The 17875-nt window shown below is 47.0% G+C and overlaps 1 protein-coding gene across 1 annotated transcript; it reads left to right on the top strand.

Annotated features, from left to right (window-relative positions):
- The first annotated feature begins 132 nt into the window (after window positions 1-132).
- SNRPD3 (small nuclear ribonucleoprotein D3 polypeptide) lies at window positions 133-11273 on the top strand. Its single transcript, XM_061168963.1, has 4 exons — window positions 133-724; window positions 2097-2240; window positions 9091-9283; window positions 11043-11273. The coding sequence occupies exons 2-4, from the start codon at window positions 2115-2117 to the stop codon at window positions 11102-11104; spliced, it is 381 nt and encodes a 126-aa protein (XP_061024946.1). The 5' UTR covers window positions 133-724; window positions 2097-2114; the 3' UTR covers window positions 11105-11273.
- The last annotated feature ends 6602 nt before the right edge of the window (window positions 11274-17875 follow it).

Below are 17875 nucleotides of genomic sequence, written 5' to 3'. Positions count from 1 at the left end.
CCCCTGGCCTCCCGGGCCTCGCACCCCTTCCCCGCCCGGCTCCCCGGAAGCTCCGCCCAGGCCCGGGCGTTCAGCGAACGCGGACTCCCCAGAGGCTCTTCCCCGGGCAAGCTCCGCCTCTGCCCGGCCAGCTCCTCCGCCAGCCTCGGGCTGAGGCAGAGCGCGGGGCTCCGGGAGACCAAGCCCCACTCCGACCCCCTGGAGGAACGGTCACGGGCCGCCCCCGCTCCACTCCGTCCCTGTTTCCCTTTCCGTATGGTGGGATACTCGCCTCGCTCAGGGCGCCCCTTACCTGGCGCTGCCGGGTTCTCAAGGTTAGATTGTGAGGGCAGGTCTTGACCCTCGGCCCCACCGCCTGTCGCCCCCAATGCCGGCCTTGCTGTCCAGCCCGTCGCTGGTGTGGGGTGCTTGGAAACGCGACCCCCCTCTGCCCTTGCCGGCCCGAGGGTCGATGTTTCCGGCGGCACCTGGGTCCGGTCATCAGCCCTCTCTTCCGGGCCCGGAACTATTATACCAGAGCCCAAGTTTCCCAGCCGGCGGGGTGAGGAGGAAGCGGAGGCGACACCGCGCCCGCCACTAGGAAAAGGAAGGGGGCGGGCCCTGCGCGAGGCATCTTGGGAACGCGTGGTATTCTGGGAGCGTGGGACCCGCCATTCACTCGCTTCACGCCTTCGCAGTCGCAAGAGACACCTCTGCACCAGAAAGGAAGAGGAGACCGGAACCGGTGAGGAGAGGCCGGGGGCGGGCGAGGGTAGGCCGAGGTACCCGCGAGGGGCCGGGGGCTGGAGGAGGACTCGCTGCCGGGAAGCTTTGCGGTGCTCGGGGAGGGAGAAGAGCGGGAAGCTCGGCCACACAAACATGAGCGTCGCCTCACTAGCGCCTGGGAGTGAGTTCGTTAGCTTTTCCCCAAAGTACATGCTCTTCAGTTTCTATACCTCTCCAGGCCAGTGTTTTTTGAATGATCCAGGTAATGGTCTTGAGATCATTTTTGGCTGATTGCCTCCTTCCCCCAAATCCTACCTGGGTGATCCTTTTCAAAGCCCTTTGCATCTCTGCCTCCATCCCCCTTTCAGACACTGGTCCCCTCATGCTTTCTACACTGTTACACAAGTTTTTATCAAGTTTCCCTGCTTCTAAATCGTGTTCGATTCATCTTGTAAGTGCGGATGCCTTTCCATCGGATAATTCCTATACTGCCGTGGATCACCCACTGCGTTCAGCATAAAATCCACACTCCTAAGTCTTTCCCAACCTCTCCTGTTCCTTTTCCTCTCTTGACCACACAAGATGTGCCCATCTTGGGACAGAAAAAGTCCACTGCTTTTCCTTTTTAATTAGGTCAAGTCAGTCTCTTGCCCTGATTATGTTTTTCCTCCAAGATAAGCATTTCCTGCTTGTAGCACATTGTTACTTTGTGAACACTTTGCTATTTTCTCTTTAGCCTTGATGGTGAAGTAAGTGGAGGGTCAGAGAGCACTTAATGGGTTGAATTAAATGCACAGCCTCTTCTAGATTTGCCTGGATCTTTTGGTCTGTATCTGCACTGCTTAGTGCCCACTGCATTGGGCTCTTGAAACGTGGCTAATGTGACTGAGGGACTGAATTTTCTATTTTAATTTTATTTCATTTTAATTGAGTTTAATTTCAGTAGCTGCATGCAGACAGTGGCTACTGCCTTGGACAGCTCAGGTCTGTGTCATAGGTTCTCCAAGAGATGTTACCCACAACTGAGGGTTGACAAATATACATGCATTCCAACCTTCTCTTCTCCAACACACAGTATTGGGGAACACATAGTTATTTGATGAAAAGTAAGCGATCTACAGTGGGAGGGAGATGGGAGGCACTTTTCATTCCCATTAGCTTTCCCTCTAGCCCCCCTATTCCTCCCCACCCACATCTTGCATGTGTTTGCCAGATAGGTCCTTCAAGCTAGGAGTTAAGCTACTTTTTTCTGTAAAAAAAAAAAAAATAACAAATGCACCTTTGGCATCTTTGCCAAGTTTTGTGTAGTTTCAGGCCTTGAGGGCGTGGTGTTTGCCACATGCTTTCTTGGGCTCTGAAAGGTGAACTAACTGTTGTCTTTCTCACTGTAGAACTCTCTTCTTGCCGAGATGTCTATTGGCGTACCGATTAAAGTCCTACATGAGGCTGAGGGTCACATCGTGACATGTGAGACAAACACTGGTGAGGTGTATCGAGGGAAGCTCATTGAAGCAGAGGACAACATGAACTGCCAGGTATCCTGCTTTGCACTTGAGGCTGTGGGGGAAGCTTGAGCCTGTGCCTTGGAGGACAGAAAGATGGTGGTTGGGGGTCTTTTTGAAGTTCTCATTCAGCAGTTATTTACCAAGTGCCTAATGTGTGCCAGGCACTGCTACAGGTACTGGGGATGTGAGTATAAATAAGAGCCATTTGGAAGTTTGGAATATTTAACTTTGTTCTTTGTGTCTCCCAATCCCATAATCATTTTCTCCCATATTTTGGGGACCTGTTTAAGAAAAGTGACACTACCTTCAAGAGAACCATCGGGTTCGGGACCACTGTTCATTACCCCCATATGTTTGCATAGTGCTTTGCAGTTAGCAGAATCTTCCGCTCACATATTGTGTTTATTTGCCATTTTTCTTGGGGGAGGCATCTCGTTTGATTGCATTTATAGCAACTACCTTGTGAGGTAAGCAGGTTTGGTGATAGTTTTATCATCCATAAGATAGGAAGAATAGGGGACTTCCCTGGTGGTCCAGTCGTAAAGAATCCGCCTTACAATGCAGGGAACGTGGGTTCGATCCCTGGTCAGGGAACTAAGATACCACGTGCCACGGGGCAACTAAGCCTGAGCGCTACAACTACTGAGCTCACAAGTCTAAATTAGAGCCCGTGTGCCGAAAACTACAGAGCTCACGTGCTCTGGAACCCGCGCACCACAACCAGAGAGAGAAAAGCCACAACGAAAGATCCCGCATGCCACAACTAAGACCCAACGCAGCCAGAGATAAATAAAATAAATAAATAATAAACCTTAAAAAAAAAAAGGAAGAATAAGATTAAAGGACTCATCTACTGAACGTCACTCTGTTAATAAATGTTGGAGCCACTTCTTGATGTGGTGCCCTTCCCGTGGCACAGCGTTGCTTTTTGCTAATAGTCACGTGGATTTGTATGGCATCGCTTTACAAAGTGTGTAACATAATTTCTCCTTAAGAGCTTGGACTTTGGAATCAGATGTGGCTTTGAATTCTGATTGACCTTGGGCATGTTAATCACCTCAGTTTTCTCATCTGTAAAATGAGAACAGAATTAGTTCTGCAAGAGATTGATTGGGAAAGCTAACAATAAAGGGTAAAGGAGAGGGAGCAGGAGAGCTTTCAGTCTGGGGTGCTGGTCTGACACTGGGGAAAGGAGAGGGGAAAGGAAGGAGGGTTGAGTAGGAAGAGCCTTAGACGGTAGTGTATCTCTGAGGAAGTCTCAGCCAGGCAAAGGAAGGTTTCTCATTGGAAGAGTCTAGCATGGGGCACAGGTGGCCTGGCGCTATACCCCCACTGTGGTCAGTCATTGGCTGGCAGCTTGACAAGAGAGTGGCTTCAGGGTGAATGCTGTGGTGGATCCCAGTCCGAGCAGTGCACTCCCAAGACTGCCACTGGGGTAACACCCCCACCCCAGGGCTGTTCTGAAGATCAGATGAGTGTGTGTGTGTGTGTGTGTGTGTGTGTGTGTGTGGCAACTAGCTCAGCGCCTTGCACATTGTAAATGTCAACATATGGTACCTGTTGATATTTTCTAAGTGAGAAAACTGAAGGTCAGAGAGGTGAGGTGACTTACCCAAGGTCATGTTGCAGGACAGGTGTCCTAAGTATCCATTGTTTCACAGGGTTCATTGGTTTATTTGTGATTTCTCTGTAGCTTTGAGCAACCTCTTCCTGCCAGGTTGACCAGCTGGGGGTTCCCTCGTGTTTGGGGAAATAGACATCTGGTGACTGCAGGTTTCTCTCCTCGGTGTTAACGCCACAGAGGTGGGTGGGTGGGCTCTCTGCAGGTCTGGTGGAGCCAGGCCTCCTTTGCCTTCGTGAGGTGTGGCTGTCATAGGTCCAGTCCTCTGACTGAAGGCATCCTCATCCATTTTAAGGTGCTTCAGTTTGGTGAGTAGAATGCAAGACTAGGATAGGGAATCTTCGTGTGTTTATTCAGCTGTTTATTTGGATAACTTTCTGAGTTTGCAAAGCTTCAGACTTCCCATCTGTAACGTGAAGGTAAGGTGTCTGACCGCGTGACCTTGGTGTTCTCTCTGATGGTAGCCAGTGTGAAGTAAAGCACACAGACCCTGTGATGGATCTGGAATCATTGCAGCCTGCCACCTGGTGTGACTTGTCGTGAGCTTTGGACCTCCCTCACCCTCTGTTCCCTCCTTTCTAAATCAGGGATAAAAATAGCACCTCAGCCTCAGGACTGTAGTGCAGAATAAATGAGCCGTTGCATGTCAGATAGTGGGGGCCTGCCACCTCCTTCCACCTGTGTTAATCTGCTAGGGCTGCCATAACAGAGTCCCATGCTGGGTGGCTTAAACAACAGAAATTTATTCTTAGGGTTCTGGAGGCTAGAATTTCGAGATCAAGGTGTTGCAAGGTTGTTTCTTCTGAGGGCCGTGAGGGAAGGATCTATTCCAAACCTCTCTCCTTGGCTTATAGATGGCTGTCTTCTTCCTTTATCTTCACGTGGTCTTCCCTCTGTGTGTGTCCATATCATAATCTCTTCTTATGAGGACATAAGTCATATTGGACTACGGCCCAGTTACCTCTGTAAAGATCCAGTCTTGAAATATAGTCACGTTGGTGGGGGCTAAGACTTCAATATATGAATTTGGGGGGTGGGTACAATTCAGCCTGTTACCCTGCCCATGCCAAGATTCGAGGCCTCACAGGGTATAGCGAAACCTGGCGCATTGGATAGACCCCAGCAGGCTGTGGCGGAGCTGAGCCCGCTGTGGTGAGCACCCAGCACAGTTGACTCACGTGTCCCCGGGCTGGGAGGCCAATGGTGCCTGCTGTTCTCCTTTCTTCCTAGTCCCAGTAAGTCTGCCCTTTGGGGATGAGAGTGTCCTCTTGGCTCTCTCTCTGCTTGTTCTTTGCTAGAGGGCAGCTGGAGTTCAGTGTTTGCCATTTGATGTTGGGTTTTAATAACATTTTCTATTATAAAAATGGTGTGGGGGACTTCCCTGGTGGCGCAGTGGTTAGGAATCTGCCTGCCAATGCAGGGGACACGGGTTCAAGCCCTGGTCCGGGAAGATCCCACATGCCGCAGAGCAACTAAGCCCATGTGCCACAACTACTGAGCCTGTGCTCTAGAGCCTGCGAGCCACAACTACTGAGCCCGTGTGCCTAGAGCCCGTGCTCCGCAACAAGAGAAGCCACCGCAATGAGAAGCCCATGCCCCGCAACGAGGAGTAGCCCCCTCTCACCGCAACTAGAGAAAGCCCGCATGCAGCAACGAAGACCCAATGCAGCCAAAAAATAAATGAAATTAAAAAAAAAAAAAAAGTTTTTGAGGAAGACCAAAGTGAATAGTTGTTTTTTCGTGGGAAATTATATGTGATTAAATTTTAAAAAATAGCTGGGCTGGAGGAGGGGGAAAAAGAAAAATTAAAAAAAATATTTTTCTTACTTTAAAATGACAATTATGTGTTAAGCTTGTGATCATAAAGCACAGTAAATGTTATTTTTTAAAAAGAGAGTAAGGACCAAATCCAAAATGTCATTATCTTTAAAGTGACATAATTCCTAGACGTTTTGGTGGGGGAAAAGTGATAGTTAATAGATTCTGCAGAAATGATGCTTTGGGGGCTTTGGCATGATCACCCCATCGGTGACAGGACTGTTTGAACTGTTTTCTTGGCTGTGGCATAATGGTCTGTGGAAAAATCTACCTAGATGTTTCTTCTGAGCTATTTGAGAGTGGATTGCAGTCATCATACTCCTTTATTGCATAATATGTTGTGTATATATGTGTATGTTTCCTCTTACTGTATCCATAGTACGGTTATTAATTCAGGAACTCCAAGATTGAGTCAGTACTTTAACCTGCAGTGTATCCAGTTTCTACAGGTGCACAGTATGTCCTTTATGGCCGTGTAGTCCTCTCTGCCTCATTCCTGGGTTTAGTTGTCAACTCATTTGATGCTTCTTTGGTCTGGGACGGTTCCTCCAAGTTTGCTTTTCACACCATTGATGATTTTGAAGACTAGAGGCCAGTTATTTTGTTAGAATGTCCCTTGATTGGGGTTTCTCTGATGCTTCTTCCTAATTAGATTTGGGTTATGCTTTTATGGGCTGTTATTGTGTGATTTTTGTCTCCTCAGAGGGTCAGTCAGGCCTAAACACCTGTTTGCCCCTTGTTTGCAATGTTAACCTTGATCTTTTGGTTAAGGTGTTATGTGGTCTCTCCACTGTATGTTCCTTTTCCTTTTGTAACTAATGAGAATTTTGTGGGGAGGTTCTTTAAGTAAATACCTTGTGAGCCTTCGGTTTCTCATTATTGTCCCATTCCTCAGCCCCTTTTAGCTTCCCGTGAAGATTCTTGCTTGAATCTTTTTACTATTATGGTTGCAAAGAATAATTTTTTTTTTCCTCCATCATTCTTTCTGTATTTATTGGGTCTGCTATATGGAAGTGCCTTCCCTTACCCTCCATATATCCATTCATTTACTATCAATATACGCTCATACTGTCAATATGTTTTGTTAAGGGTGTTATAATCCATTGTTGTCATTGTTTATTTTGATGTTCCAGTTATCCCAGATTTGACCAGCAGGAGCCTCTCAAGCTGACTCCTGTGTCCTTTGGTGTGTCCTGGTCATTTGGGGGGAGCACATCCCTACCTTCTGGTATAAGATGCTTGTTACAGGCTCATCTTTTACCTTCCCTAACCCAGCTCTGGAATCAGCCATTTCTTCAGGAGCCTTGCTTTCTTTTAAGTTGGGAGTAGAATTTAGAAACCAAATTCTAAATTCTACTGGGTGCTGTTAAGTATTTTAAAGTCTTAGTTTAACTTGTCAAACTAGGACCTGTCTCCAAACGGCTGTGTACTTAATAGTGTCAGAAGGTTCTGTTCATTGCATGCACATTCTGTGCCAGGTACTATGCTGGGGTTTTACACACAATAGGTCCTTGAGTCATCACAGGACCTCTCTGAGGACAAGCTTCCAGATGCCCAGGGTGACCAAGCATGGAAGGAGCCGATCTAAACCCAAGTGTCTGACTCCCAAGTCTGTGAACTTGGCGACAGTCTCTAAAATGAGGCCTAGAGTAAACCTGTTGGATCCCATTGCCTCTGAAAGCATCAAGCCCTCAGTTCTGACTGTCAAATTCCAGACAGGAAAATGAGGATGGTGGGACAGGGAGGGGGTGAACATCTGCTGGCTGCTCACCGTGTGCCCCACAGCTGGGATGCTGTGACCGACTATCCTTGGCCACCCGGCACTCCATCCCGGCCCCAGACATGTGGGTAATGAGTACAGAGACGGTCTGTACTAAGATCTTCTCTCCCCAAAGTGTCATTGCAGTTGGGCACCTGGCTTATGCCATCTGTGTTTCATTGTGGCTGTTTGGGAGAGTTGAATGGATGGGGTGTTCCTGCCTGACTTTCATTTAAACTGAGTTCACGCAAGTTGCTGCCTTTAGCTCATGATGCGAGTACAGCTCGGGCTTGTTGACAAGCTGTGTACCCGGCAGAGGGATACACGGCACGGCCATTTCTCTGCTGGTGCCGTGGAGAGAGCGCGAGAGCAGCGGCCCGCCTGGTTCCTAGGCTGTAATAGGACTAGTGATGCTGGGCTCTTTCTTGCTTCAGCCCAGGTGGATACGTGCCGTTTGTGAAAGCACTCAGTGTAAGTGTTGTTGATCTTCTGTAACAGCCTCTGTCAGGGATTCTCAGAGAGGGTTGGGGAGGCAGTGACAGAGGAGGGAGTGAGATGTACCAGGATGTGCTGGAGGGGAGGCGGTTTGGCAGCGGCAGGGCAGCCTTAGAGCGTGTTTGATCTTTCTGCCACTGGGCGCTCATGCAGAGACCGCGGGGGCCAGTTAACACTTGAAGAAAAGAGCAAGTCAGGCTGAGGTGACAACAAGCAGTCAGAAACTGGGGAGCCGGCACACCTCTCTCCCATGTGGGCTTGACCCATTCTGAATAAATTGTAGTCCTTTTCCATGCAGAAGGCTGGTAAAATAAGCTGTTTTATCTGATAAACGTGGTGCCTGTTGAGATTGGCACTGGCAGGTTTGTGTCACGTTCCCACGCCCGACCTATCCTGGCTGGATTCTCCTCTAAGCCCCCCTCCATCCCCCACCCCCTGTCCCACGGTTCACGCATTCATCTGTCCGAAGTGCCGCCCTAGCCCTGTCCGCCCTGCCTCTGTCCACGAACTTGCACGGCCCCGTAGTCTCTGAGGTGGCGACCCTGCCCTCAGTCCCAGTTCCCCTGCTCCATGTCCTGTCTGGTCTTTGTGCGAACTCTCGCCTCACACCTGTCCTGTATTCTGGGCCATTCGTGCAGGCACTGCCACCCCCGCTTCTCAGTCCCTGTCACCCAAGCCAGAGGGGCTCTGTCTCACCTACTCGAGTGTGTCCCCTGGGAGGTCAGGGACTGCATCTGGTGCACGCTCGTAACCCTCATGGCGCCTTTGCAGTCTGTGTGCTGGGCAGATGCGGGAGGGGACACAGGGTTTGGACAAGCAATTCTAAGCCATTTCAGTTAGTTTATCACGTGCTGGTGGGAGAGCAAGGATGGCAGAGTTGGGGCTCTGGGGGCCAGTCCAGGCGTTTGAATCAGGAGTCCCTGCCTTCTGGCTGTTGGATCTTGGACAAGTGCCTTAGTTTTTTTATCTTTAAAAATGGGAAATCTCATACTGTTAGGGCCATCTCTGTGAAGTGCTGAGCACAGACCCTGGCGCACACAGTAGGCCCTCTGGAGTTCCCCCAGCTTTATTTAGTGATGTGAGTTTCTGCATTTCTGGACTCCCCTCCTTGCCAAGGCTTGTCTCACATACCCTGCTCTCCACTGGTGCTGTTGGCCTTTACTCATGAGCCGGTGGTTCCCTTCCAGATGTCCAACATCACAGTCACATACAGAGATGGCCGAGTGGCACAGCTGGAGCAGGTGTACATCCGTGGCAGCAAGATCCGCTTTCTGATTTTGCCTGACATGCTGAAAAACGCACCCATGTTAAAGAGCATGAAAAATAAAAACCAAGGCTCGGGGGCCGGTCGGGGAAAGGCTGCTATTCTGAAGGCCCAAGGTAGGTGCTCCTCGTGCACTGGTTGTGACATGTGGGTGTGTCGTGTACCTTTTAGAAATGCCCTGTTATTGCTGGGGCATGGGGGTGGACCTGACCTGAGCCATCTCCATACCCAATGCCACCCCTTTTCCCTTCAGTCTTGGGGGATCCAAGTACCCTGCCTTCTCTGTCTGCCTCACCTGATCCCATTCACAGGAGTTATGCAAAATCCAAAGTGGCTCCTTAGAAAGAAGATGGGGACTTAAATGAAAGAGTAGATAAGTCTCCTATAATGACTCTCTAGGAGGCCCTTTGTTTTCAGAAATTCTGGGGTGTCTGGGGGAAGCTTGCCCTGGTCTAGTGTGCTGAGTAGAGGCACTGTGGTATTGATTAGCTGACTCCTAAAGCAATGGGATAATAGTTCCTCTTGAGGCTGGGGATGTCTACTGATACGCAACATAAATAAGGGAAATGGGGGGGGCATCCACTTTCAGATAAGAAGTAAGCAGATTTGAGCCATCTTTACCCATTAAAGGGGGCTGACTTAATTTTCAAAACTTCTTACATTTGAAAATAAGTCCTTCCTTTACCACTTTCCAAAAGTGGGACTAGCCTTTTCCCAGTGACTTGGTCTGACCTCTTTTCTTGGTTAGCCCAACCAGAGTTTTGTATGTGGGTCCTGAAAAGTTCTGCCATGTTGATTAGCTAAGAAAGCAAATGCAGTCGCTAGGAACCGTCTTAGTATTTATTGGTAAAAGGCTTTACAGTGCAGGAAAGTCACTGGCGTCTCTGTCAGTATCTTTAGCTGCAGTACATATGTTGAGTTTAAAGACACAGTAGAGTAACCCTTTAAAATGCCCTCCAGAAAAACTGATCAGAGAATCTCCTTGCCCTTCCTGGAAGAGAGATAGTTGTGGGGAGATGGGACCAAAGCTCTGGACCTTTGTCCTGGAGAAGGAACGATTGTCAGAAGTTCCAGCTTTGTGCTACAGCTGCTGTTCTCTCTGCTTCCTCAAGGAAGGCTGCCCTCGTTGTCACTGTGTAACGATACCATCTTCTCTAGCAAAGGGAGGAGCCCAGTGGTCGTGCACTAGAAGGCGCTTGGCAGTGAGTCTGCCTCGGCCTGCTGACCTCTGCCTGAGCCACTGTGCCTGTGCCAGCCCCAGGATCTGTAAGAGGAGAGGGGTGAGGCTCCAGTTAGTAGCCATCAGGATATTTTCACCTGTTCTTCAAAGCCACTGGTTTTCTAGAACCTTTGGGTCACAGAGAACAGCAATCTTTATGTGGGGAGTGGTTTTGGTTTTTTCCCCCACATTCCAAAATATTTCACACCTGCAGAATAGCTTGAAGAATAATAAAACCCCTCACCCAGATTTAATAGATATTAACATTTAACATCTGTTTGTTTCAGAATTTTAAGTGTGAATTAAATGCATCTGTCGTGTTTTATTAGCTCACCCTGGGCCAGCTCTGAGAAGTCATCTTTTCTATGGTTCCCAGACTGGGTCCCCAAACCACCTTTGCCACAAGGCCTTGCCTCTGGTGGGGAACAGTGCTGGGCTGGAAGGCAGGAGTCCAGGGCCTCTCCAGCTCTGATGCCAGGCACCTGCCCTGCCCAGGGTCTCTGTCTCCCCCGTGAAATGTGACGGGGTGAGCGTGGTGCTGGACTGGGTGGCCTTTCAGGCCCCTTCCTGGGCCATGTCCTGGGGCTCTGGCTGCTCTGTGATATGAGTCCTTACTGACCTGGCCTTGTCCTTTTTCTTCCCCACCTTTCTTTCAGTGGCCGCAAGAGGGAGAGGACGTGGAATGGGGCGTGGAAACATCTTCCAGAAGCGAAGATAAATTTATCTGTTGGACAGAACTTTGCCCTTATTTTTTTCTTTTAGGTTATCTGGGTCAGGGGGTGCGTGCGTATGTATATGTCCTAGGTTATCTTTTGACATCTTTTTCTTTAGATCTGGGTAAATGTTAAACTAAATAAATGTGGGTTTTTTTCTTTTTGAGAATATAAGGACTGTGTGTTCATTTTGTAGTTTTTTTTGTGTGTGTGTTTGCTTTGGCAGCAGGTTAAACTTTCACACCCTGGGAGATGCCCTGCATTTTTCCAGTTTGAAGTAACATAGTTACTGATAAGAGCGTAAGCTGCTGTTCCAGGCCAGTTGCTGGTTAAGCCCTTGGAACAACTCCGACGGTGCACAGATTGCCTCGTTTGTCGGCACGGACATTCATGCAGCACTTTGTTCAGGCAGCCTTTGTGGGCACACCATCAATTCAGCTTGAACAACACAACACACGTGGTCATGGTCTGTGAAAAAAACCTAATACTGTGACCTTGTAGCCTGGAAACCCCAGTGACTCAGCATTTAGCAAGAGTAATCCAATATTAAAAGGTAATTCAGGGCTTCCCTGGTGGCACAGTGGTTACGAATCCGCCTGCTAACACAGGGGACACGGGTTCCATCCCTGGTCCAGAAAGATCCCACATGCCGCGGAGCAACTAAGCCCATGTGCCACAACTACTGAACCTGCGCTCTAGAGTCCGTGTGCTACAACTACTGAAGTCTGCGCGGCTAGAGCCCGTGCTCTGCAACAAGAGAAGCCACCACAGTTAGAAGCCCGTGCACCACAACGAAGAGAAGCCCCCGCTCGCTGCAACTAAAGAAAGCCTGCGCACAGCAATGAAGACCCAACACAACCAAAACCAAATTAATTAATTTTTTAAAAATGATCCTGATGTGTCAGGACTTTAAAAAAAAAAAGGTAATTCAGAGAGTCCTAGTGGCTGCTGTACTGGCTTCATAAGCAGTTTTGTGGTGATTCAGGGGACAGGTTCTTGTGCGTTTATCAGAGTATCTCAGCATGGACTGGCACAGCTGCAGCTCTTAATGCAGCGAAGGTAACTAAAGAGCACAGGGTGTGCAAAGTGAATAGCTGACAAAAGAACAGAAATTGGGAAAGCAACCTGGAGAAGTCAGACACTGAAGAGAGGTCTTGCAGGGATTCCATGAAGGATGAGCTACAGCAAAAACTATTTGAGGAAAAGGGATCAATTATCGGCCCTTAGAATGTTGCTCATTGAACAGATGGTTCAAGTACTGGAGGGAGAGGAAGAACCTAGATCAGGCAGAGATTTTTTATTTTTATTGGAGTATAATTGCTTTACAGTGTTGTGTTTCTGCTGTAGAACAAAGTGAATAAGCTATATCCCCTCCCTGTTGAGCCTCCTTCCCACCCCCCACCGCCCATCCCACCCCTCTAGGTCATCACAGAGCACCGAGCTGAGCTCCCTGTGCTATACAGCAGGTTCCCACTAGCTATTTTACACATGGTAGTGTATATATGTCAGTGCTACTCTCTCAATTCGTCCCACCCTCTGTGTCCACAAGTCCGTTCTCAATGTCCGCGTCTCTTTTCCTGCCCTGCAAATAGGTTCATCAGTACCATTTTTCTAGATTCCATATGTATGTGTTAATAAACGGTATATTTTTTTCTCTTTCTTACTTCACTCTGTATGACAGACTCTAGGTTCATCCACATCACTGTAAATGACCTAATTTCGTTCCTTTTTATGGGTGAGTAATATTCCATTGTATATATGTACCACATCTTCTTTATCCATTCATCTGCTGATGGACATTTAGGTTGCTTCCATGTCATGGCTATTGTAAATAGTGCTGCAGTGAACTTTGGGATACATGTATCCTTTTTAATTATGGTTTTCTCAGGGTATATGCCCAGTAGTGGGATTGCTAGGTCATATGGTAGTGCTATTTTTAGTTTTTTAAGGAACCTCCATACTGTTCTCCGTAGTGGCTCTATCAATTTACATTCCCACCAACAGTGCAAGAGGGTTCCCTTTTCTCTACAACCTCTCCAGCATTTATATCTCCAGCATTTATTGTTTATAGATTTTTTTTGATGATGGCCATTCTGACCGGTGTGAGGTGATACCTCATTGTGGTTTTGATTTGCATTTCTCTGATAATTAGTGATGTTGAGCATCTTTTCATGTGTCGGCCATCTGTATCAAGTAGAGATTTTCTAGTAAGCTTTGTCTTGTGGTCATGACACAACCACATGGTGACAGACCTTGTATCATTCCTGTAATAACTCGAGGAGAGTGAGCATCATTGGGTCTGTCAGCTAACAGGACCGTTCCGCCCAAGAGCAGCCCCTGTGTTGTGTCTCTTGCTCCCCCACCCCCAGCTCCTCTGATACATTTGGATGCAGTGTGGCCAGTGGCCCCACAAGCAGTGCTGCTCCAGTGGAGGGTTTCCTGCACATGGGGTGGTTTCCAGTGAACTCACTGTGGAAGGGAGTTAATTTGTTTTAGATGTGACAAAGAGTTAACTTGTTCTGATAAGAAACATGCACATTGAGTTACATATAGAGTGGGTTTCTTTCAGGTAGGAGTTATGATACCCATAGTGCCCTGTCTGGAATACCCTCCCCCTTCCCCTTGATTTAGACATTGATTTATTGGCTTCTTAATTGAGCCTCCTGAATTAGTAATATAGTGAGTTAGAGCAGTGGTTTCCACATCAGCTAGAGATCTTGTTAGAAGTGAAGGTTCCACAGCACCAGCCCTAGAGGTGCCTATTACTTGGTCTGGAATTGGAGCCCAGGAATCTGCATTTTAAACCATGCCCTTGCCGCCACGGCTCCATGATTCTCATTCGGTATATCCAAGGCCACATTTTGACCCTGGTGTAGAGTGTGTTATTTTATGTAAGCGCTACATTTTTTAATTTTAATTTTAATTTTTGGCTGCACCACACGGCTTGTGTGATCTCAGTTCCCTGACAGGGATTGAACCCGGGCTCTCAGCAGCTGAGTCCCAAACTGGACTGCCAGGGAATTCCCTGGAAGTTTTATAAAACAATAAAGAAGATTAACCTAAAACATAGAGCTTTATAAACAGTTTTATATCCTGCACTTGAGAAAAAAATCAGTTACATTGAAAGAGCAAATAGTTCTGAGAGGCTTATTATGAGAAACAGCAGCCCTCCTGCCCTGTCTGACCCTCTCCCCCATTTCCCCTGCTTCTGGGGAGTCCCTTTCAACTCTTGGCTGGTTGTTTGTATTTGCCTCCATGTCTCAATTTAAACCTGTTTGTATGGCTACTCCTTGATGTTTCGTTTTAGGCATTTATCTTTCAGCTTCTCCTTCCTCCTGCCCACCATGTGTGGACTCCCCATCGCCCACCTCCTTGATATTATAATTCTGGTTAGATCATATTCAGTGTTTATGTTATTAGGGCTGGGTATTTAAATCACAGCTGAGCCAGGTGGTAGACTCGATTACTTTCCTGCAGAACTTTCTTTTTCCTAGAACTAATTCACTTACATTCTTATTGGCTTAATTTTCTGTCAACTTGTCACTGGTTTAACCTCAGACTTCTCTATAGACATTAATACATCATCTATTTGATCAATTTCTTCTTGATTGGCCCCACTCTGGACTGGCTTTCCTTTGTGCCTAAGGTATTTCCGTTATCATGGGCTTTCCTCTGTTGAATCTCCTGTTGTTTGTGTAACCTCTTCCTCTCATGGTTTATTACCTCGTCCAGTAGAGACCTGCTGTAGAAGGGGTGCATGGGAAGTAATTTTTTGAGAGACATTGCATGTCTGAAAGTGGCTTGTTCTCTCATACTCGATTGAGTATGAAATTCTAGGTTGGAGTTTGTTTTCCTTTAGAATTTTGAAGGCATCGTTACTTTTTCATCTAGCATCTTGTGTTGCTGTGGAGAAGTCTGAGACCGTTCTGAGTGCTGACCTTTGTGACTCTCTCCTTTCTGTTGCCAGTGTTCTGAGATTCACACTGACGTGCCTTGGCAAAGGTCTGTTGGTGCATTGTGCTAGGCTCTTGCTGAACCTTTTCAGAATGGACTTTAATCCTTCATTTCTGGGAAACTTTCTTGAATTACTTGTTAATGATTTCCTACCTTTGGTTTTCTGATTTTTCTTTCTGGAATTCCCGTTATTCAGATGTTGGATCTCCTGGACTTACCTGTTTTTCTCCTCTTTTCTCTCCTTGCCTCCCCTATCCCCCATTTTCTTGTTTTTTGATCTCCTTTGTAGATTTCCCCAAGTTGATTCTCTGAAGGTTCATTTTTCTTTTTTTTTTTTTAATTTTTAAATTTTATTTATTTTTTGGTTGCATTGGGTCTTCGTTGCTGTGTGCAGGCTTTCTCTAGTTGCGGCTAGTGGGGGCTACTCTTCTTGTGGTGCATGGGCTTCTCATTGTGGTGGCTTCTCTTGTTGTGGAGCACGGGCTCTAGGCGTGCAGGCTCAGTAGTTGTGGCTCGCAGGCTCTAGAGTGCAGGCTCAGTAGTTGTGGCGCACGGGCTTAGTTGCTCCGCGGCATATGGGATCTTCCCGGACCAGGACTTGAACCCATGTCCCCTGCATTGGCAGGCGGATTCTTAACCACAGCGCCACCAGGGAACACCAGTACTGTTTTGCTGTTTTTAATAGGACCTTGGGACTTCCCTGGCGGTCCAGTGGTTAAGACTCCACGCTTCCACTGCAGGGGGCACGGGTTCGAACCCTGGTTGGGGAACTAAGATCCCACATGCCGTGCAGCACGGGCAAAAAAAAAAAAAAATAGGACCTCATTCCAGGGTTGCAATATCTTCCTATCTCTGAGGACGTTAGTTAATATGCTGTGTTGAAGCTTTCATCTCCTGCGTGATGTTTTCTTACTCCTTTCTGTTTTAGTCTTTCATGTTATAGACTTTCCTTAGCTGCCTGGCAATCATTGGTAGTCTACTTAAGTTTAAGAGCAGGGTATTAAAAAGAATATATGTTTGTAAGGTGACCTGATTGAACTTTTTTGAGTAAATCTCCAATGTCCATATCTTTAGGACTTTGCTCTTGGGCTGGTCAGATTCCTTGGAGAAACCTTCAGTCTTGTCAGGCGGGTTTACCTTGAACTGCTGGCCTACTGGGAGCTCAGTAGGGGAAGAGGACTGGGGATTTTCAGCATTCATGTCCAGATTCACTTCATCTTCCAGGTCTCTGGGAAGGCTTCCTAGTCCAGAAACCTTCTAACCCCCTCTAGAGAGTAAGCATCCAACTTTTTGCCAAAGTTGGGAAGGGGCAGTCTCAAGATCATATGCAGGTCTGAATATTTAAGCACGTTCTCTCTTTTTAAAAAAACATGTCTTTTCTTGGAAAATATACTACTTTAAAATTGAAAACAACTTGGCAAGGTAAAGAAGATACAGAACAAAGGATGATGTCATAGAAAGATAACTAGACCAAGACTTAAGAGATGGATTCTGGCTCTGACTACCTCCACTACCAATTCTGTCTAAGTCTCTGGTTTGTTATCTATACAAGGGAGGGTTTAGACTCAGTTGATTCATTGATACTGTCTCAGCTTCTATACTCACCTGCTGAGTATTTCATAACCTTTTTAAAAAAATAAAGTCAAAGCACACAGGATTTTTTTCTGCTTCTGGCCAAGACGGAGGTAATTGCCTAGACTTGCCCTCATACCTGAAAAAAAAATCAAAACTCAGGACATTGAAGGAGAGTAATCCCTGAAAGATGGGAAACAAATAAGGTGAGCTTACTGCCTTGTGAGAGTTTCCAGACTATGACACAGGGGGAACCACCAGGCTATCTGGGTTGAGGAGGCAGCTCGAGTTCATAGGACAGAACAGCAGGAGAAGAAAGCTGCACAGAGGACCCAGGAGGTCTGCAGAAGATCCCTCTTGAATATTCAGAATACCGATCAGCATACGAGTGTGAGGAAACAGGATGGGGAAGGAACCATCAAAAAGGATTATAACAGTGCCTTCCCACCGGCCAGAGAAAAACTCAACTCACAGGATAGTGGATAGACTATTATACCAAGAATTTTATTTTAAACAGGTATAATAAGGTGATAGACATGAGATGACTTCCTTGAAAGAAGAGTTTATTACAATTCCCAAGAGCAGGGAGCATGCCATGCCATGCAGGGTCACACGAGGAAACATCAGGTGGGTCAAGAGGCAGGAATGAAAGGAGAGCATGGCCCAGAGCCTCTGTTATGGTTTCCACGGGGAAAGCATGGGTGAGGCAGCGTAGGCCAGTTTGAGTAAGTCTAGAGTTGGATAATTTGAACAAATCAGAGGGCTTTGAGCTCTAGGGGTAGTCTACAGTTATGTGGTACCTGGCCCTGTGGTGATTTATAGCAGGGCAGATAATGGCTTGGTGTGTGTGAGTTAAACATCGTTGCGGGTAGACTTTGGATTGGTTAGTTTTTATGTGAAAGGTATACTGTGCAGGCAAATTGTTTACTATCTCTAGGAAATAACTAACTCTAGGAGGGGCAGTCTCTCCAGGATTAGCAAGGCCCCAAGATGTCAAAGCACCATTTTAAAAATTTTAAAACATTCAATAAAAAAACATTAAACACGAATAATACAAAAATGTGATGTATTTTAAGATAAGTATCCAGGAAAGTCTTGCCTTGTAAATGAACTATTAGCCCTAGTTTGAGCATTGCTCTGGACCCAGCTAACAAATCATAAAAACAGGACTTGAAAGGATCAAGCTGTTTCCAGGTCAATTAGCTATAGTCTAGAACAAAGTCCAAAAAGATTTATAGGAACATAAAAAC

The sequence above is a fragment of the Eubalaena glacialis genome, chromosome 15, assembly GCF_028564815.1.
Source record: "Eubalaena glacialis isolate mEubGla1 chromosome 15, mEubGla1.1.hap2.+ XY, whole genome shotgun sequence".
NCBI lineage: Eukaryota > Metazoa > Chordata > Mammalia > Artiodactyla > Balaenidae > Eubalaena > Eubalaena glacialis.
Note: the sequence above shows the minus strand (reverse complement) of the source record. Positions and strands in the feature narration are given on the sequence as shown.

Excerpts from the sequence above, each read along its gene's own strand:
- SNRPD3 (XM_061168963.1), top strand. The coding sequence starts at position 2,115 with ATGTCTATTGGCGTACCGATTAAAGTCCTACATGAGGCTGAGGGTCAC. Across the intron at positions 2,241-9,090 it reads AGGACAACATGAACTGCCAG|ATGTCCAACATCACAGTCAC; the intron begins GTATCCTGCTTT and ends GTTCCCTTCCAG. Across the intron at positions 9,284-11,042 it reads TGCTATTCTGAAGGCCCAAG|TGGCCGCAAGAGGGAGAGGA; the intron begins GTAGGTGCTCCT and ends CCTTTCTTTCAG.